At 38.7% G+C, this 20,234-nt stretch overlaps 1 protein-coding gene across 1 annotated transcript; it reads left to right on the forward strand.

The window, feature by feature from the left end:
- Positions 1 to 1,829: 1,829 nt before the first annotated feature.
- On the forward strand, positions 1,830 to 19,704 carry LOC138316337 (uncharacterized). Its single transcript, XM_069258022.1, has 12 exons — positions 1,830 to 3,296; positions 3,793 to 3,994; positions 9,290 to 9,439; positions 11,677 to 11,819; positions 12,122 to 12,350; positions 12,720 to 12,860; positions 13,148 to 13,294; positions 13,812 to 13,927; positions 14,233 to 14,431; positions 14,580 to 14,702; positions 16,271 to 16,441; positions 17,193 to 19,704. The coding sequence occupies exons 2-12, from the start codon at positions 3,808 to 3,810 to the stop codon at positions 17,453 to 17,455; spliced, it is 1,869 nt and encodes a 622-aa protein (XP_069114123.1). The 5' UTR covers positions 1,830 to 3,296; positions 3,793 to 3,807; the 3' UTR covers positions 17,456 to 19,704.
- The last annotated feature ends 530 nt before the right edge of the window (positions 19,705 to 20,234 follow it).

Genomic DNA, 20,234 nt, shown 5'->3' on the forward strand with positions numbered 1-20,234 from the left:
CTATCTCTGTCAGAAGTGGTTTACAGCATGTCTTGTCTATCTCTGTTAGAAGTGGTTTACATCATGTCTTGTCTATCTCTGTCAGAAGTGGTTTACAGCATGTCTTGTCTATCTCTGTTAGAAGTGGTTTACAGCTTGTCTTGTCTATCTCTGTTAGAAGTGGTTTACATCATGTCTTGTCTATTTCTGTCAGAAGTGGTTTACAGCATGTCTTGTCTATCTCTGTTAGAAGTGGTTTACATCATGTCTTGTCTATTTCTGTCAGAAGTGGTTTAAGGCATATCTTGTCTATCTCTGTTAGAAGTGGTTTACATCATGTCTAGTCTATCTCTGTCAGAAGTGGTTTACAGCATGTCTTGTCTATCTCTGTCAGAAGTGGTTTACATCATGTCTTGTCTATTTCTGTCAGAAGTGGTTTACAGCATGTCTTGTCTATCTCTGTCAGAAGTGGTTTACAGCATGTCTTGTCTATCTCTGTCAGAAGTGGTTTACATCATGTCTTGTCTATTTCTGTCAGAAGTGGTTTACATCATGTTTTGTCTATTTCTGTCAATTGTTCGTTATTATACCCCTGCAACAAAGTTAAGGGTGGGGGGTGGTGGGTACTGGAATCGGGTTGTCTGTCTGTCCTTCCATTTGTCTATCCTTCTGTCTGTCTGCCTGTCTGTAGACAGGAATTTGTCTGGTGAACTCATCTTAAACTACCTGACAGATTTTGATGAAATTTGGTACACAGATACCTGGCATAAAGGGGAGTTTTAAAGTAAACAATAAAGGGTTCTGAATCTGCAATGTTCCCTATTAATGGAGTTATTACTTTATTTGTGCAGTGGTGTATATTAGTCGTCCTGTCGGGTGACAGTTCTAGTTTTTAGTTTGCTGTAGTACATCTAAAGATTATGTAATTGAGAACTTTAGAGATAATTTTTAGGACTCACAAACGGTGTATGTATACAAGTACAAAAGCTGCAATTGTACTGTTTCACTCATAGGAACTTTAAGAACCTGATACAATGTATATCAGTTATGATTATGAAACATTAGAAATGGAACTGACTAGAAATCAGTAATTTGAAATAAACATTAATTGTACCAAACAATCTTAAAGTGTACACGGAATGGTTTGGTATATAAGGCTAAATAAATGTGTCATTGTATAAAATTTAGAATGGAGAAAGTACGAGTTTCATAGCGAATACGGTATTAGAGATAATGCGACTTTTCTCTAGAACACACCTGAAGCCCAAAGCCATTGACCCCGATTCGGGACCCCTGACCTGTGATGTCACGAGGACAACGGGACCTACTCTACTCGCATAAGATAAAGTGGCGATTTTCTGTGTCTGCCATCTAATATAAACAATCTGTTTGTAAATATCGATTTTTACAGACACAAGTACCTGTGTACATGTTCGATACCTATTTAATATTATCCTCAATCACAGATATGAGTTTGGAATACGCTTAAAAATAGGGATTTATACCATGCATGTACCTGTCGTAGATAAATGAACATTTCTGCGCGATTTCTGCACAATATTATACAACATAATGTGTATAATAATCCACGTACGTTGTAAATCTACGGTTTTAGGAACCACATATACATGAATATTATGTAAAGGATTCTTGACTATGTTATCCAAAACCCGACTCGGGTCGTTGTACTGGTCAAACCCGCTTCACAAATTTCTGACTTTTTCATATAACCTACCCATACGAATTAAGTTATGATTCTAAACAGAATTTTTTGCATATATGTAAATGCATCTACTAATTGCCTTATATCTGAAATCGATCCATTTTTTTTGACGAATTTATACATTCAGCTTTCATATAGTACAATACATCCGACGACTTGTTGATATTTCGCTCAAATTCATTTATTAGTGTCTTCAATTGAAAAAATAAATCATGCACGAGTCAGACAAAAAAAAGACTGAAGATGTCTATGTATAATCCAAGTTGCAGATATCAAGTACAGAACAAAATCAGAACTGTACTTCCGAATAGCCAATGTCGTGCTGCGTTTATCTCTTTACCTGTATACTGCAGTAACTAAAACGCGTGGTCAACCGAGACTAATGAGGGGGCTAATAACCAGATTACGTAAGAAAGGTGTTTAGTGACCTGTCACGCTTCGTTGATTAGCTCACGTCAGGTGTCAAAAGTAAGATCACAGGTAAGTTAGCGATGGACCATCATTTAATTGTTGTATAATGTCATATTTGTTTACACTTATAGATCCTTGGTTTACAGTAAAATATACCGTTCGAACATAACATATAACAAGAGTATAAATCACTAGATGTATACATAATTGTATATTTCAGAATGACCAATGTATACATTTGTCTCGTATATATATTTCTAGTTATGTATATGTATTCTTATAACAGAAACTACAAAATTATTTACAAATGGCATGTCGAGAAAGAACAATGCAAATATGATGCACAATGTCAGAATTTTGATATTTCTGGTAGTTGCTAGATTTTGGATATCCAATTCTTTGTGAATTTTGGTCAATATCGATCATTATATAATACTAATAATGATAATCTATATGACCAATAAATGTACTGTTGAATATTGTTAAAATAACACATGTTCTCATACATGTACTCGTACATGTAGCTATAAAAGGAAGATAGACTCGTTACAGCTATAAATGAATTATGTATTTTAAATTCAATTTCTCAAATGGTTTATTTTTTTACCCCCTCCCAATTTATGTCTATGATATTTACGTGTATTGAACTATGAAATACATTTAACACCTTTTCTTTTCGTTATGCTGATTCTTGAAATCCATAGGCCAAGTGAATTTTTATTTATACAGAAACATATTCAAATGGATAATTATATGACCATCATTTTTCAAATTCGTCTCTTTTTATATGACATTATGAAAATTGAATATTCCCCAGGTTTGAAAATTTAGTAAGCTGTTAAAACAGAGATAAGATCTCTACTTAAAAGTTTTTACACAAGGTACACCTGGCTTATACCAGAAACATAAATAACTTATAATTTCCGCTAATCTGCTTATGTATTTGGCATGATTTCAGTTGCAATATTTCCTATTTTATATATAATTAAATTTTCACCATAACTGTATACTGTATATATATCTGTAAAATTCTCGTAACCCCATTTTAGGAATACATATGTCCACCTTTGTGCTATAACCCCACTACCAAACACCTCACTGCCGTTGTCCTCGTGACGTCACATCCGGTTATTCCCCAAATCAGCGTGAGCGGCCGATTCCCTGATTAGCAGTTGATATACAGGTAAAAATCGAGCACTTCAGAGGGCGGTATCTCGGTACTGAAGCGGCCGATTTTGATGCGGTTTTCAACATTCTTGTCAGGAGATCAAACAGAATAACATATCTAAATATCATTTTCCATTCCGTGTACACTTTAAAACACTTTGTCTAGCATAAATGTACATTTTTGTTTTATTGACATAATTTGAAACGTTGTGATTCACATTCAACATTAAGCAAGTTGACCACTAAATATGATTTATGTTTTTCTTACCTACTCTTTCATCTAAAATGTTCTTCACAATATATCATATACTATTTTATCGGTGCTTACAACATTGTTAGATTGTGAGAAATAGAAGTGGATAAAATTTGTCTTACTGCTTTATTATTATATATGAACTGTACTGTACTTGAATCTATAACTTCTGCTTTTAATGTGTCACTTATAATACAAAAAACTTATCAGCTACATGTTTACTGAAAGCAAAACAAACTAAATAACTTTATTGTTACAGTGTCCGAACAATACCATGAAGGCAAGGTTTATAGATGCAGTGAAGAGTGGAGTTATCACGTGGCATGCTGGTCCAATGAATATGCAGTTTGAGACATTAGAGCCCTCAATAGTCAAGTTTGGTTTACAACTCAGTTCAGACCTGGATAAACGCTTCAACATCACCAGGAAACATCGCACACTTAGCCAGAGGGATGTCCCAGGTAGGTGTCAGTCTTAGTCAGATCCCAGGTAGGTGTCAGTATTGGTCAGAGGGATGTCTCAGGTAGGTGTCAGTCTTAGTCAGAGGGATGTCCCAGGTAGGTGTCAGTATTGGTCAGAGGGATGTCCCAGGTAGGTGTCAGTATTTGTCAGAGGGACTTCCCAGGTAGGTGACAGTCTTAGTCCTAGGGACATCCCACATAGATGTCAGTCTTAGTCAGAGGGACGTCACATATAGGTGTCAGTCTTATTGTCAGAGGGACATCCCAGGTAGGTGTCAGTCTTAGTCCGAGGATGTCCCAAGTAGGTGTCAGTCTTAGTCCTAGGGATATCCCATGAAGGTGTAAGCCTTAGTATGAGGGATGTCCCAGTTAAGTGTCAGCCTTAGTCAGAGGGACGTCCTTGGTAATTGTCAGTATAGTCAGAGGGACATCAGAGGAGGTGTCAGTCTAGTCAGGGAATCAGAGCAACGTGCAGGTCCAGATCGTAGTGTCAGTCTTAGTCACAGCGTAGTTTAAGGGAGTCCAGTAGTGTCAGTCTTAGTCAAGGGACGTCCTAGGTCAGTTTAGGGTCCAGGTAGGTGTCAGTCTTAGTCAGAGGGACGTCCCAGGTAGGTGTCAGTCTTAGTCAGAGGGACGTCCCAGGTAGGTGTCAGTCTTAGTCAGAGGGACGTCCCAGGTAGGTGTCAGTCTTAGTCAGAGGGACGTCCCAGGTAGGTGTCAGTCTTAGTCAGAGGGACGTCCCAGGTAGGTGTCAGTCTTAGTCAGAGGGACGTCCCGGGTAGGTGTCAGTCTTAGCCAGAGGGACGTCCCAGGTAGGTGTCAATCTTAGTCAGAGGGACGTCACATGTAGGTGTCAGTCTTAGTCCTAGGGACATCCCATGTCAGTGTCAGTCTTAATCCTAGGGATATCCCATGTAGGTGTCAGCCTTAGTATGAGGGATGTCCCAGTTAAGTGTCTGTATTAGTCAGAGGGACGTTCTTGGTAGGTGTCAGTATAAGTCAGAGGGACATCAGAGGCAGGTGTCAGTCTTAATCAGAGGGACGTGCCAGGTAGGTGTCAGTCTTAGTCAGAGGGACGTCCCAGGTAGGTGTCAATCTTAGTCAGAGGGACGTCCCAGGTAGGTGTCAGTCTTAGTCAGAGGGACGTCCCAGGTAGGTGTCAGTCTTAGTTAGAGGACGTCCCAGGCAGGTGTAAGTCTTAGTCAGAGGGACGTCCCGGGTAGGTGTCAGTCTTAGTTAGAGGACGTCCCAGGTAGGTGTCAGTCTTAGTCAGAGGCACTTCCCAGGTAGGTGACAATTTTAGTCAGAAAGACGTCCCAGGTAGGTGTCAGTCTAAATCAGACGGACGTCCCAGGAAGGTGTCAGTCTTAGTCCTAGCGACATCCCAGGAAGGTGTCAGTCTTAGTCAAAGGGACATCCCATGTAGGTGTCAGACTTAGTCAGAGGGACATTCCACATAGGTGTCAGACTTAGTCAGAGGGACATCCCAGGTAGGTGTCAGTCTTAGTCAGAGGGACATCCCAGGTAGGTGTCAGACTTAGTCAGAGGGACATTCCACATAGGTGTCAGACTTAGTCAGAGGGACATCCCAGGTAGGTGTCAGACTTAGTCAGAGGGACATCCCAGGTAGGTGTCAGACTTAGTCAGAGGGACATCCCAGGTAGGTGTCAGACTTAGTCAGAGGGACATCCCAGGTAGGTGTCAGACTTAGTCAGAGGGACATCCCAGGTAGGTGTCAGTCTTAGTCAGAGGGACATCCCAGGTAGGTGTCAGACTTAGTCAGAGGGACATCCCAGGTAGGTGTCAGACTTAGTCAGAGGGACATCCCAGGTAGGTGTCAGACTTAGTCAGAGGGACGTCCCAGGTAGGTGTCAGACTTAGTCAGAGGGACATCCCAGGTAGGTGTCAGTCTTAGTCAGAGGGACATCCCAGGTAGGTGTCAGACTTAGTCAGAGGGACATCCCAGGTAGGTGTCAGACTTAGTCAGAGGGACTTAGTCAGAGGGACATCCCAGGTAGGTGTCAGACTTAGTCAGAGGGACATCCCAGGTAGGTGTCAGACTTAGTCAGAGGGACGTCCCAGGTAGGTGTCAGACTTAGTCAGAGGGACGTCCCAGGTAGGTGTCAGTCTTAGTCAGAGGGACATCCCAGGTAGGTGTCAGTCTTAGTTAGAGGACGTCCCAGGTAGGTGTCAGACTTAGTCAGAGGGACATCCCAGGTAGGTGTCAGACTTAGTCAGAGGGACATCCCAGGTAGGTGTCAGACTTAGTCAGAGGGACATCCCAGGTAGGTGTCAGACTTAGTCAGAGGGACATCCCAGGTAGGTGTCAGACTTAGTCAGAGGGACGTCACAGGTAGATTTCAGTCTTAGTCAGAGGGACATTCCACATAGGTGTCAGTCTTAGTTAGAGGACGTCCCAGGTAGGTGTCAGTCTTAGTTAGAGGACGTCCCAGGTAGGTGTCAGACTTAGTCAGAGGCACTTACCAGGTAGATTTCAGTCTTAGTCAGAGGGACATTCCACATAGGTGTCAGTCTTAGTCAGAGGGACATCCCAGGTAGGTGTCAGTCTTAGTCAGAGGGACGTCCCAGGTAGGTGTCAGTCTTAGTCAGAGGGACATCCCAGGTAGGTGTCAGACTTAGTCAGAGGGACATCCCAGGTAGGTGTCAGTCTTAGTCAGAGGGATGTCCCAGGTAGATGGCAGTCTTATAGTGGGAGGAACGTCAAAGATAGGTGTCAGTTTACCATTTTATATTTAAACTTGCCTGCTTGATTTGTTTACTCTTAACCCCAGGTATGAGCCAGGCCCTAATATACCTCTTTTTGATTTGTTTACTGTTTACCCCCAGGTATGAGCCAGGCCTTCATACCTCTGTTTGATTTGTTTACTATTTACCCCCAGGTATGAGCCAGGCCCTAATATACCTCTGTTTGATTTGTTTACTTTTTACCCCCAGGTATGAGCCAGGCCTTCATACCTCTGTTTGATTTGTTCACTATTTACCCCCAGATATGAATCAGGCCCTTATACCACTGTTTGATTTGTTTACTATTTACCCCCAGGTATGATCCAGGCCCTAATAACTCTGTTTCATTTGTTCACTATTTACCCCCAGGTATGAGCCAGGCTCTAATACCTCGATTTGATTTGCTTACTATTTACCCCCAGGTATGAGCCAGGCCCTAATACTTCTGTTTAATTTGTTCACTATTTACCCCCAGGAATGAGCCAGGCCCTAATACCTCTGTTTGATTTGTTCACTATTTACCCCCAGGTATGAGTCAGGCCCTAATACCTCTGTTTGATTTGTTCACTATTTACCCCCAGGTATGAGTCAGGCCCTTATACCTCTGTTTGATTTGTTTACTATTTACCCCCAGGTATGAATCAGGCCCTAATACCTCTGTTTGATTTGTTCACTATTTACCCCCAGGTATGAGCCTGGCCCTAATACCTCTGTTTAATTTGTTCACTATCTACCCCCAGGTATGAGTAAGGCCCTAATACCTCTGTTTGATTTGTTTACTATTTACCCCCAGGTGTGAGCCAGGCCTTCATACCTCTGTTTGATTTGTTTACTATTTACCCCCAGGTATGAATCAGGCCCTAATACCTTTGTTTGATTTGTTCACTATTTACCCTCAGGTATGAGTCAGGCCCTAATACATCCTCGATATTCCAGGGCTTCCGATCACTTACGATCTCTACACCCCTGGACTATCTCATAGTGAAATTGAAGGCAGTTCAGCCGAAAACATTTGACCAATCACAGGCCAGCAAAGATTTCCTTTGAAGACTACAGAGAGAGCGATGACTAATATCAAAGCCACACAGTCGACCACAGTGTACCGTTATACGCTCTTTTGATGTACATCAAATGACTAAATTACATGTTCTATTCTGTTGCCTCCAGTTTTACTATGAGATGATCCAGGGGTGTAGAGATCGCTAGTGATCGGAAGCCCTAGAGTATCGAGGATAGCCCTAATACCACTGTTTGATTTGTTTACTATTTACCCCCAGGTATAAGTCAGGCCCTAATACCTCTGTTTGATTTGTTTACTATTTACCCCCAGGTATGAGCCAGGCCTTCATATCTCTGTTTGATTTGTTTACTATTTACCCCCAGGTATGAGTCAGGCCCTAATACCTCTGTTTGATTTGTTTACTATTTACCCCCAGGTATGAGTCAGGCCCTAATACCTCTGTTTAATTTGTTCACTATTTACCCCCAGGTATGAATCAGGCCCTTATACCACTGTTTGATTTGTTCACTATCTACCCCCAGGTATGAGCCAGGCCCTAATAGCTCTGTTTGATTTGTTCACTATTTACCCCCAGGTATGAGTCAGGCCCTAATACCACTGTTTGATTTGTTCACTATTTACCCCAGGTATGAGCCAGGCCCTTATAGCTCTGTTTGATTTGTTCACTATTTACCCCCAGGTATGAGCCTGGCCCTAATACCTCTGTTTGATTTGTTTACTATTTACCCCCAGGTATGAGCCAGGCCTTCATATCTCTGTTTGATTTGTTTACTATTTACCCCCAGGTATAAGTCAGGCCCTAATACCTCTGTTTGATTTGTTCACTATTTACCCCCAGGTATGAATCAGGCCCTAATACCTCTGTTTGATTTGGTCACTATTTACCCCCAGGAATGAGGCAGGCCTTAATACCTCTGTTTGATTTGTTTACTATTTACCCCCAGGTGTGAGTCAGGCCCTAATACCTCTGTTTGATTTGTTCACTATTTACCCCCAGGTATGAATCAGGCCCTTATACCACTGTTTGATTTGTTCACTATCTACCCCCAGGTATGAGCCAGGCCCTAATACTTCTGTTGAATTTTTGTTTACTATTTACCCCCAGGTATGAGCCAGGCCCTAATAGCTCTGTTTGATTTGTTTACTATTTACCCCCAGGTATGAGCCAGGCCCTAATACCACTGTTTGATTTGTTCACTATTTACCCCCAGGTATGAGCCAGGCCCTAATAGCTCTGTTTGATTTGTTCACTATTTACCCCTAGGTATGAGCCAGGCCTTCATATCTCTGTTTGATTTGTTTACTATTTACCCCCAGGTATGAATCAGGCCCTAATACCTCTGTTTGATTTGTTTACTATTTACCCCCAGGTATGAGCCAGGCCCTAATACCTCTGTTTGATTTGTTCACTATTTGCCCCCAGGAATAAGCCAGGCCCTAATACCTCTGTTTGATTTGTTTACTATTTACCCCCAGGTATGATCCAGGCCCTAATAACTCTGTTTCATTTGTTCACTATTTACCCCCAGGTATGAGCCAGGCCCTAATACCTCTGTTCGAAGAGATGGGAGTGGAGGCTGTTAGTGTGGGTGTCAACACAGTTACCTCCCCTCCTGCTGTTCCACCTATCTTCCGATGGATGTTTAAGAACTCAAGTGTCATTGGATTGTGGCACCCAGGTAAGTTGTTTTTATATTTTATACACATATGTTCTGTGTTGAGCAAACTTGTACATATCTAAGATATGCCAAAGCTTATATGTATAGCTGCTGTTGGAAAAATATTTTTTAACTTTTTGTTGATGCTGTGAAACAGCATTCTTAGGTTTGCTCGGCGAGCCTGTGCACATCAAAACAATGAAACCACTCTGCGATGAAAATTAAAAGTTGTTTTGTTCATTTCACGTAATACTTGATGGTATGAAAAAATAAAACCCCAATATTCAAAACCACAGACATAGAATTTGTACATACATATACACCATGGATGGAGTGTTTTAAGTGTTCAGTTGAGACTCTATGATATTTGTATTAGTCCGAGATCAGTAGTCTCCCGAAAATCACGAACAACGCGTTAACGCCTTCTTCGCTGTCTTCCACCGCGGCAGACTTTCGGTGGATTTTTGATTGTTGATATGTTTATATAAATTTTATGTAATTCATGCTACTGATCGATTATTGTAATCAAATGTTAGTAAGGTAACTGCAAAAGACAGTTCTTATAATGCTTATAAAAAATGTTTGTGTTGGTTGCATTGACGAACTATATCTGATGATACTATTACGCTGTAAAAGTTAATAGTTTTGAGTATGTGTTTCCTCCCTTGATCTGTCACTGGGAGTTGTGTCTTTTGTTTATCGACAACTGCGTTATATAAAGGGAAAAGTACAAAAACTTACAAAATATAATGATAATATAGATCTATATATGTACGAGCAACTTAAAGTGACAAATGAACTTATATTGCCGTGTAATGTACGGTAACCTTATGAAGACTTGCTAAAGTCCGATGTATTGCATGAAGTTTTCTTGATGTCAGCGTTCTTATGAGTTCAAAAAAAATTTGAGTGTTATAAGTAACCAAATAATGTACCTTTTACTTGGCAAAAGTATATAGCCATGTTTTGTTATAAGTCCAAAGTCAGCAAACCAAAACTCACCATAAAATGTTATAATATCTCGCCAACCAGGTGCTGTTAGGCTTGGGCTTACAAAGACTTGCTATCTGGCCACGATTTATTAGTCAAAAGTCGTCAAAGCAACCCATGTTAGTTTTCTAAAAAGGAAACCAAAACATATTCGGAAATGGTAATATTTCTAATATTATATTTTTCTGAAAATATTCTGAAATGTTAAGTGGATATCAAGATACGGATATGTTAGCTTATTTTTTTTTTGTCTTTGAAGAGACATTGATGAAGTTGATAATTTAGTAATAAATAAAGAATTATAAAAAATGATACTCAGATTCTGAACGGTTTCATTTGTGTTGAAATCATTATTTCAGAAATAATTTAAATATAAAATTTATTGCAGTTATTTCAGGAAAATAAGTTATTCAACTTATTGTTCTTGAAAATTTTAAAATATCCAAAAAAAAATACGGTATACCGTTAATATATTTTGTTAAATTCCAAAATTCAACACTGCACACTTAGCATGTACTAAATTCAATATTAAAATGAAAAACCAATTTCTTTATTCCTTTGTTTGAGTCTTTCATTCACAGCATCTATGAGTGGCCTTTGAACTTTGATTATCTCCTGATATGGTTGTTGAAGGTGCTGGATACCCAGAGAACCCCGGTCCTTTCCCCTTGTATGTATTTTTGTTGTAGATGGGTACCCAGAGAACCCCAGTCATTTCCCCTTGTATGTATTTTTGTTGTAGGTGGGTACCCAGAGATCCCAGGTCCTTACCCTTGTATGTATTTTTGCTGTAGGTGGGTACCCAGAGATCCCAGGTCCTTACCCTTGTATGTATTTTTGTTGTAGATGGGTACCCAGAGAACCCAGGTCCTTTCCCCTTGTATGTATTTTTGTTGTAGGTGGGTACCCAGAGAACCCAGGTCCTTTCCCCTTGTATGTATTTTTGTTGTAGGTGGGTACCCAGAGATCCCAGGTCCTTACCCTTGTATGTATTTTTGTTGTAGGTGGGTACCCAGAGATCCCAGGTCCTTACCCTTGTATGTATTTTTGTTGTAGATGGGTACCCAGAGAACCCAGGTCCTTTCCCCTTGTATGTATTTTTGTTGTAGATGGGTACCCAGAGAACCCAGGTCCTTTCCCCTTGTATTTATTTTTGTTGTAGATGGGTACCCAGAGAACCTGGGTCCTTTCCCCTTGTATGTATTTTTGTTGTAGGTGGGTACCCAGAGATCCCAGGTCCTTACACCTTGTGTGTACTTTTGTTGTAGGTGGGTACCCAGAGATACCAGGTCCTTATCCTTTTGCCCCTGGAGGACTTTCTCGACATGATTGTGCTACCTTCCCTGGTTTTGACCACGCTCTGTGTTTTGGATTCCGCACTGATAACAGTGGACCACCCATGGATATCGCTGTAAGTCACACAAAAAAAAAAGATAATGATTCTAACAGAATTTAATTAATATATTAAAATGGACAGCTGGCAATTGTCATAAATAGATTACTTTTCAGATTATTTATAGAATAGTTAACTTAAAAGTGTCAAAGTCCCACTTTTGCTGTAAGGGCATATTTATAAGTTACTGGCTCAAATTGACAGACTATACCAGTTGGTATTTTCTTTTGTTTCTGCAAAAATGTTATCCATCCTCAAAAATCATCTTGACTACACAATGTCTGTTGTTTTTTTCAACACATTTTTTTTTTCATCTTCAGGAAGTTTTAAGATTGTATGAGATTGCAAGATCACAGTTTCCTGGAGCGGATGTGCAAGCATCAACATTTGAAGACTTTGTTGCAAGTTTAGAACCAATCAAATCCAAGCTGCCAGTGGTAACTAAGGAGCTGGGAGACACCTGGATACAAGGATCAGCGTCCGATCCTAGGAAAGTCGCTGAGATGAGAGCCTTGATGAGAGTCAGAGCTGCATGTCTGGAAAATACTGGTAAGGCAGTGATAAATCTTAGTGAAATAGAAAATCACCGGAACTGCATATTATATCGTGTTAATATAGATGAACTAGAAAATCCTTACTACAAATAAATCAGCTAGCAATAGTCTCCCTCCCCTATCTAGATATAAATCAGTATTTTAGTGGGAAATATATGTAGCTAGGATGGAAAGATTTGACTAACCTATTCTTTCTCCGGGGATAGACATCGGCTATAGACATCGCTAACCTATTCTTTCTCCGGGGGTAGACATCGGCAAGCAAATTATTTCCTTAAGGAAACTGTCAGAATGGGACAGAAATGTATAAAGAAGTGCAATTTGATTCTCTCCTCTAATGATCTTATATGTGTATCTTTTGCAGGCTGTTCCTTGTCAGATGACCGACTGTACAACTCGAGCCGTTTCCTGCTGAAGCTCGGTGAGCACACCTGGGGATTGGACAGTGTGTTTGACCGTATACACTGGACAAATGAACAGTTCTATAAAATGCTGGATAATGGCAGTAAGTATACTAATATATATTCAAAATTATATGACATAAAAATCCATTATTTAAGTATTTGTGATAATAAAATCAGATTTTTTTTTTAAATGAAATTGTTCAAGTATTAATACATATTGAAGAGTTCAAATAATTTCATTTTCGTTCCAGTTTCCACAAGTCAAATATAAAAAACCACTTTAATACCCAGTAACTATAAGAGACCTAGGAAATTGAGCTGGTAAGCAGCTGACATTTTAACAATTCAGGATAGTCAAGTATCCTGTAATGGATGTTGTTTGATTTAGCCCAGAACTTTGTGAATGGAGTGTTGTCCTGGCAGGAACAGAGAGCCTTCTCCTACATCGGAGTAGAGGCCCTGGGAAATCAGCCCCTCGCCAAAAACATGATGGCCGAACTCTCTCAGATTCCTGCAACCAGACCAGATATGAAAGGTAAGTTATGTTAATATAGCTCCTAAACATGGCAGATCTGAATATAACTCCTTAACAACAGCCACAAACACAAGTCCTAAACATCAGTCCTAAATATAACTCCTAAACATCAGTCCTAAATATAACTCCTAAACATGGCAGTCCTAAATATAACTTCTTAACAACAGCCACAGACACAAGTCCTAAACATCAGTCCTAAATATAACTCCTAAACATGGCAGTCCTAAATATAACTCCTAAACATGGCAGTCCTGAATATAACTCCTAAACATCAGTCCTAAATATAACTCCTAAACATGGCAGTCCTAAATATAACTTCTTAACAACAGCCACAAACACAAGTCCTAAACATCAGTCCTAAATATAAGTACTAAACATAATATATTTATTAATTCCAGTATGAAGCTTCAATATGCTTCTGGAGGTTTGATGGCAGATATAAAGTAAAGGGAGGTAACCCCTCAAGTAAAGTGATTAAAATATTTGATTAATCTTCAATCTACTGTTTATGTTGTAGACTACGATGTGGTCAGTTCCATGCTGGACATACAGAGTTGTAACAATGGATTCCAGTTCCAGTTTGACAGAGAGGGATCCTTGACAAGACTTGTACTACCAGGCAATACTGAAGAGGTAATATTGTGATTATATACTGTTTAAGTAGGTCCTTTTCATTCTGTGTTTGCAACATTATTTTCTCCATTCATCTGATATCATTTCATATACCAGAATAAGGCATGCTTTTTAATAAATATGTCTTTTGAACATAAGTATGTTGCTATTCATTGCATTGTGGCAGGGACAAATAGACTGTAACATTGCATGGTATTTTATTGAACTAAACCTATTTCAGTGTGTATTCTTGATCTGTGCCTCTAAAAAGCATACTTGAAATAAATATTTACAAAGATAGTTTTATTTTGCCTTGGGTTCCCTAGACTTGGGCCACACCTACAAATCCACTGGGCAAGTTTATCTACCAGACTCTCAATCAATCAGACTTCGACTACTTCAATCTGAATTATCCCTATGGCAAGAAGTTTGACCTTGGCATTGGCAAGTTCAATATCTCCAAAAATGCTAATGCCTCTAGTCAGCTATGGGAAGTGAGGCTTGTACAGTTATACAAATCAAAGCGTAAGTAAGAAACTCATTATAGCTTAACTGACATATGTATTTACTCCTTTATGGAAAAGACACATAGGTATTTTTACTTCATTTACAAATATTGAATTAAACATAGATTACAAGTGTGTTTAGCCTTTTGTATTTCTCACCTGTACAGATAAAACGTGTGAGTACATGTTACACATGGAGATGTCGGACGCTATCACCCTACAGCAATATGGAGCTCCAGCTATAATATTCCTGAAGTATGATGCTGATATTCCCAAGGCTGCCACTCCAGGTAATTCTCAGACACTTCGATAATATTCCTAAAGTATGATGCTGATACCTCCAAGGATGTCGATACAGGTAATTCTCAGGCAGTTTGATAAATTTACTGAAGTATGATGCTGAGATATCCAAGACTACCGTTACAGGTAATTCTCAGACACTTTGATAATATTCCCAAGTATGATGCTGATATCTCCATGACTGCTGCTCCAGGTAATTCTCAGACACTTTGATAATATCCCTAAAGTATGATGCTGATATCTCCAAGACTGCTGCTCCAGGTAATTCTCAGACGCTTTGATAATATTCCTAAAGTATGATGCTGATATCTCCAAGACTGCCGATACAGGTAATTCTCAGGCACTTTGATAATATCCCTAAAGTATGACTGCTGATATCTCCATGACTGCTGCTCCAGGTAATTCTCAGACGCTTTGATAATATTCCTAAAGTATGATGCTGATATCTCCAAGACTGCCAATACAGGTAATTCTCAGGCACTTTGATAAAATTCCTAAAGTATGATGCTGATATCTCCAAGACTGCCGATACAGGTAATTCTCAGGCACTTTGATAATATCCCTAAAGTATGACTGCTGATATCTCCATGACTGCTGCTCCAGGTAATTCTCAGACGCTTTGATAATATTCCTAAAGTATGATGCTGATATCTCCATGACTGCTGATACAGGTAATTCTCAGGCACTTTGATAATATCCCTAAAGTATGACTGCTGATATCTCCAAGACTGCCGATACAGGTAATTCTCAGGCACTTTGATAATATCCCTAAAGTATGACTGCTGATATCTCCAAGACTGCCGATACAGGTAATTCTCAGGCACTTTGATAATATCCCTAAAGTATGATGCTGATATCTCCAAGACTGCCGATACAGGTAATTCTCAGGCACTTTGATAATATCCCTAAAGTATGACTGCTGATATCTCCATGACTGCTGCTCCAGGTAATTCTCAGACGCTTTGATAATATTCCTAAAGTATGATGCTGATATCTCCAAGACTGCCGATACAGGTAATTCTCAGGCACTTTGATAATATCCCTAAAGTATGATGCTGATATCTCCAAGACTGCCGATACAGGTAATTCTCAGGCACTTTGATAATATCCCTAAAGTATGACTGCTGCTCCAGGTAATACCAAATATCAGGTGACCGTTAAGGCCCATTGGCCTCTTGTTGAGATTTTGTGCTGCATGTCATTTTTTGAAATAAAAAAATGTTTTAATCATCAAATTAATAAGTTTTGGTGGTTTGGAAAATTTGGAATACTTCAAGAAAATCTTTCTACAAAGGCCAGTGTATCACAAATCTGCCAAATTGATGCAGAACTCACAACCATGTTGTGTTAGTACATGTATCTGTTCACTTGCCAATCACATATGGCATTGTTACTAGCCACAATACCTCTCAACTAGAGAAAACTTCTCTTTAGGTCGTTCAGTTGAGCATCAGACTAGTAATCCAGAGGTCCTGAGTTTGATCCTTGGAAGAGGGCATGATTTCATTTTATATTCACATGGAGCTAAATAATGATAATGTTTCCATTTATCTTATAGCGGTTAATGTAGAACTCCAATGGTTTAAGAAGCCGCCCACCCGTATGCCTGAAGCTTACTATTTATCGTTTGAGCCGTCACCAAGACAGGGCCACCAATGGCGACTACACAAGTTAGGACAGCTGATTGATCCACTGAACGTTATACAGAATGGCAGTCAGCGACTTCATGGTGAGGATTCACAATGCTGCCACAAGTCATAATATAAAAATAGCCTGAAATAAGATTGTTGATAAATTATCACTTGACTTTGGTACTTTACATGCTTAAAGGCCCATTACCTTTCCGGATCAAAATTAAAAGTTTCTTAAAGAGAATACATATCGATAGCCTAAGATGAGGTAACAACACCAAACATATGCAAGATTTCCTGCGTAATATAAAATAACTGTGGAGATTTAATTCGCTGTTTTGCCGTCTGGGGCAGTGAAAGTCAATACTGCGCGGTATTTAGGATGACGGTGCGAAACATAAGATGACCCACGTTATGGAAATTACCATTTTATTTATTTTAATCAAATTTTTCAGAAGATGATGATGAGTGTAATATAACAGTAATTTAATAACTTTTGCGACTCTACAAAATTATCGATCTTGTTTTACATTCCCAATTTAAAAATTAAAAAGCTGTCTTGGAAAGGCAGTGGGCCTTTTAACATTTACTGTAATTTGAACAAAAATATCATGAGTACTGCATTAAAATGTGGTATCTTGCATAAATAGTTGACTGAGCTAAAATTTTAACATTTAATTGTTAAATTTACGTTTGATGTGCAGTAATACATTGTAATCATAGTAATATTTGATATCATTCCATCTATTATAAGAAGTGTTTGTGGATGATTTACCTTACCTTACAGTTTCTCTTTTGGGATAGTAATAAGACGTTGTTGTCTCATTACTGTTTGTTGTGTATTTTTAGTGGTGAATAACGGCGTTTTCTATCTGGATGATCGATCCTCTGGTATGGAGATACTGTCACGTGACGTAGGGCTGGTGAACGTCCTGACATCAGACGATTATGTAAGCACACTACCTTTACCGCTGTCACCAATTACTGATGTCACCGGGATGGCATTCAATCTCTATAACAATATCTGGGACGTCAACTATATATTCTGGTACCCATATCAAATGTCTGATACCGACTCCAAATTTAGATTTACTCTTAACTTTCCTCGGTGATGATATCTGTGATCACTCTACGTGAGTATGGGAGTGCTATTATTGATGTCTTTAAGTCGAGATAGGTGATAATGTTAACCATCTGAACTTGTAATGTAATATGTTTTCTGTACATGTATCTTGCCAAATTTGGAACTGCCAAAACACAACCTATAACATAATCACATATACATAGTGATGTGTCTTAATCCTAGATTTATCACTGTAATCATAAAAAAATGAGTTATTTGGGAACAAGTTTTGTTTCTCACCGTGTTAGGAATTTATTACATCGTTGAGTATAATGCATAATTGTACTTTTGGAGCTTCCTACCCCTCACAAAAGATCCCCACCCCATATAACATTTTTGATCCCGAAACTTCATGTAAAAATGCCATACCCTTAATTTCTTGTTCAAGTACTTTATGTTATTTGAGGTAATTTCTCACCTTTCGAATCGTATAGCTTCGCTTGGCTTCAAAAGATATCAAGAATCATGATGAAAAAATGTTCCTTTGAAATATCGATGCTGCATATTTAAAACATGCCTTTGGAAATGTAACGATCCCCATCTCATATCATATACCGAGAAGTTGAATGACTGAGCTGCATGTTTGAAATGTGTTAGAAAACCATTATATTCCTTGTATAATCATACTATGGTTAGCAAATCATGTTAGTAGTACAGGCCCTCTGGACCTCTTCTATCTCTTTTAGAGAGATTAAAGTATGTACAAGTGTTGGGAATGACAGTATGAAGTTTTGAAAATGTTACAAGTGTGTATGTCAATAAGCTACCATTATTGTCAGGGTAGAATTAGTAATTACAGATTTGTGAACTAGAACTAATGAACGAGAATGCTGTTCTGGAAGTGATGAGATGTTAAGATAAATATTATTCTATTTTTAGTACTAACATGTTATTACTAGCTAAGGATAAAGTTTTGATGGTATCATTGAATATAAAGAACTATCACATAGTTCCGAGTGTGGTACTGGTTGCTCTAATGCAGTACACTTGTGTTGTCCGAGGATGTATTTCATTGCTAACCCCCTTACTCGTCAAATTTTCGTCAAGATCTGAACAAAGGAATTTGTATGTGTATTAGCTTATTCCTAAATTGATAAGTTGATTTGATCTGAATATCGTTTTACAAAGTTACAATCGTAGATAACTTATTATATAGATGTACACTATATAATTCTGATAATGTTATGTCAGTGTCCATTATTTATACCATCTAACAATAAACACTTATACCCTTATGTTCATGATGGAGATATTGAAATTATATCACTAAACTATAAATAATGCATTCAATATGATGGTTGTATTACGTTCCTATTATATCTGGATTTATAAGTTTAAATTCGTTACAATATCATGACTAGTAACGTACTATTTGGATGTTATGTATATTTAGGATCCGTACAGTCATTTAATTGACTTGATTTATCGACAACTTGCGTTTTGTTATCCTACTTTAGGATGCTTTAGAAAACGCTATTTATGTAGGTACATGTGTCGCGGTGTTTAAATTCACCATATATATAATATGTATTATATATGGTGTTTTAACTACATGCGCTGTGTATTGTCTGAATTTACATGTCCCTGTGTCTGTCTGAATTTACATGTCCCTGTGTCATGTAATGTCCTGTACATGTAAATCTGTGTGTGTAAGTTGTTATGATGACGTATGAGAGGCGAGTGAATGGATTGGTTGAGTGTGTCACATTGACCCTGCATGACCCTGTCCTTGCACGTGCACGCCCACCCTTGAGGAAGCGTGTCCGCACATTACGTGGAAATAGGCACTGGACTGTACATGTGTGCTTTACGGCCACATTACTAAAAGGTATGTTTATTTAATGAATAATTAGAAATAAAGTAATTAACTTATTCTTCACTGTGCAATATAATTAATATACTTTATATAATTAAAACTTCTTTAAATAACTTGTCCATAAAGCTTTATATTATGTATAAAAAAAGGACCGCACGTGGTCGGTGAGGTTAGGGCAATGCATAGAGTCAAGTGACTGTAAATTAAATGTTATTTGTAAATATATGTAACTCGGAAATTAAAATACAATTTAATATTATAATATATTAAATAGATACCTGTTTATATTTTATACCTTACAGTATAAATATAGAAGATATAGTAGTCTGTTCATTTATGTGTCCCTATATATTGTCAGGTATTGTTCTTTTTATTTCAGGGTTATCTGTCTCCGTTTTTGTGTAAATAAACTTTCAACTGTTTATAGCTGTTGGATTATATTTATATATTCGTGAACCAACCCACATACTATCACTCTCGTGACATTGGCGCCCAACGTGGGGCCAATGTCAAAACCTTGCGTTCTTTTCTAGGTTTTACAGGGTACTACAGGAGGTTCATTAAGGATTATGCTAAAGTCATAAAACCTTTAAACGATCTCCTTGTTGGACACTGTACCCACAAAAATGTTAAGGGGCCAAAGAAAAAGATTCCCTGGGTATGGGGGGATAGTCAACAGAAGGCTTTTGATACCATTGTTGGTCTTCTATCATCTCCACCAGTGTTAGCATATGCAGACTTTACTAAGCCTTTCATTGTTAACACGGATGCCTCAATAGAAGGTTTAGGTGCTGTACTGTACCAGAATCAAGGGGGCCATGAACGGGTAATAGCGTATGCTAGTCGAGGATTACGTCCCAGCGAGAAGAACTACCCAGCTCATAAGTTGGAATTTCTTTGTCTCAAATGGGCCCTCACTGACAAGTTCCATGATTACCTGTATGGCAACACT

Source organism: Argopecten irradians, chromosome 2 (assembly GCF_041381155.1).
Source record: "Argopecten irradians isolate NY chromosome 2, Ai_NY, whole genome shotgun sequence".
NCBI lineage: Eukaryota > Metazoa > Mollusca > Bivalvia > Pectinida > Pectinidae > Argopecten > Argopecten irradians.

Bases quoted from the DNA above. Each gene is read 5' to 3' on its own strand.
- LOC138316337 (XM_069258022.1), top strand. From the start codon at position 3,808: ATGAAGGCAAGGTTTATAGATGCAGTGAAGAGTGGAGTTATCACGTGG. The intron at 13,295-13,811 runs GTAAGTTATGTT...TTTATGTTGTAG, and splicing joins AACCAGACCAGATATGAAAG to ACTACGATGTGGTCAGTTCC. The intron at 16,442-17,192 runs GTGAGGATTCAC...GTGTATTTTTAG, and splicing joins TGGCAGTCAGCGACTTCATG to TGGTGAATAACGGCGTTTTC.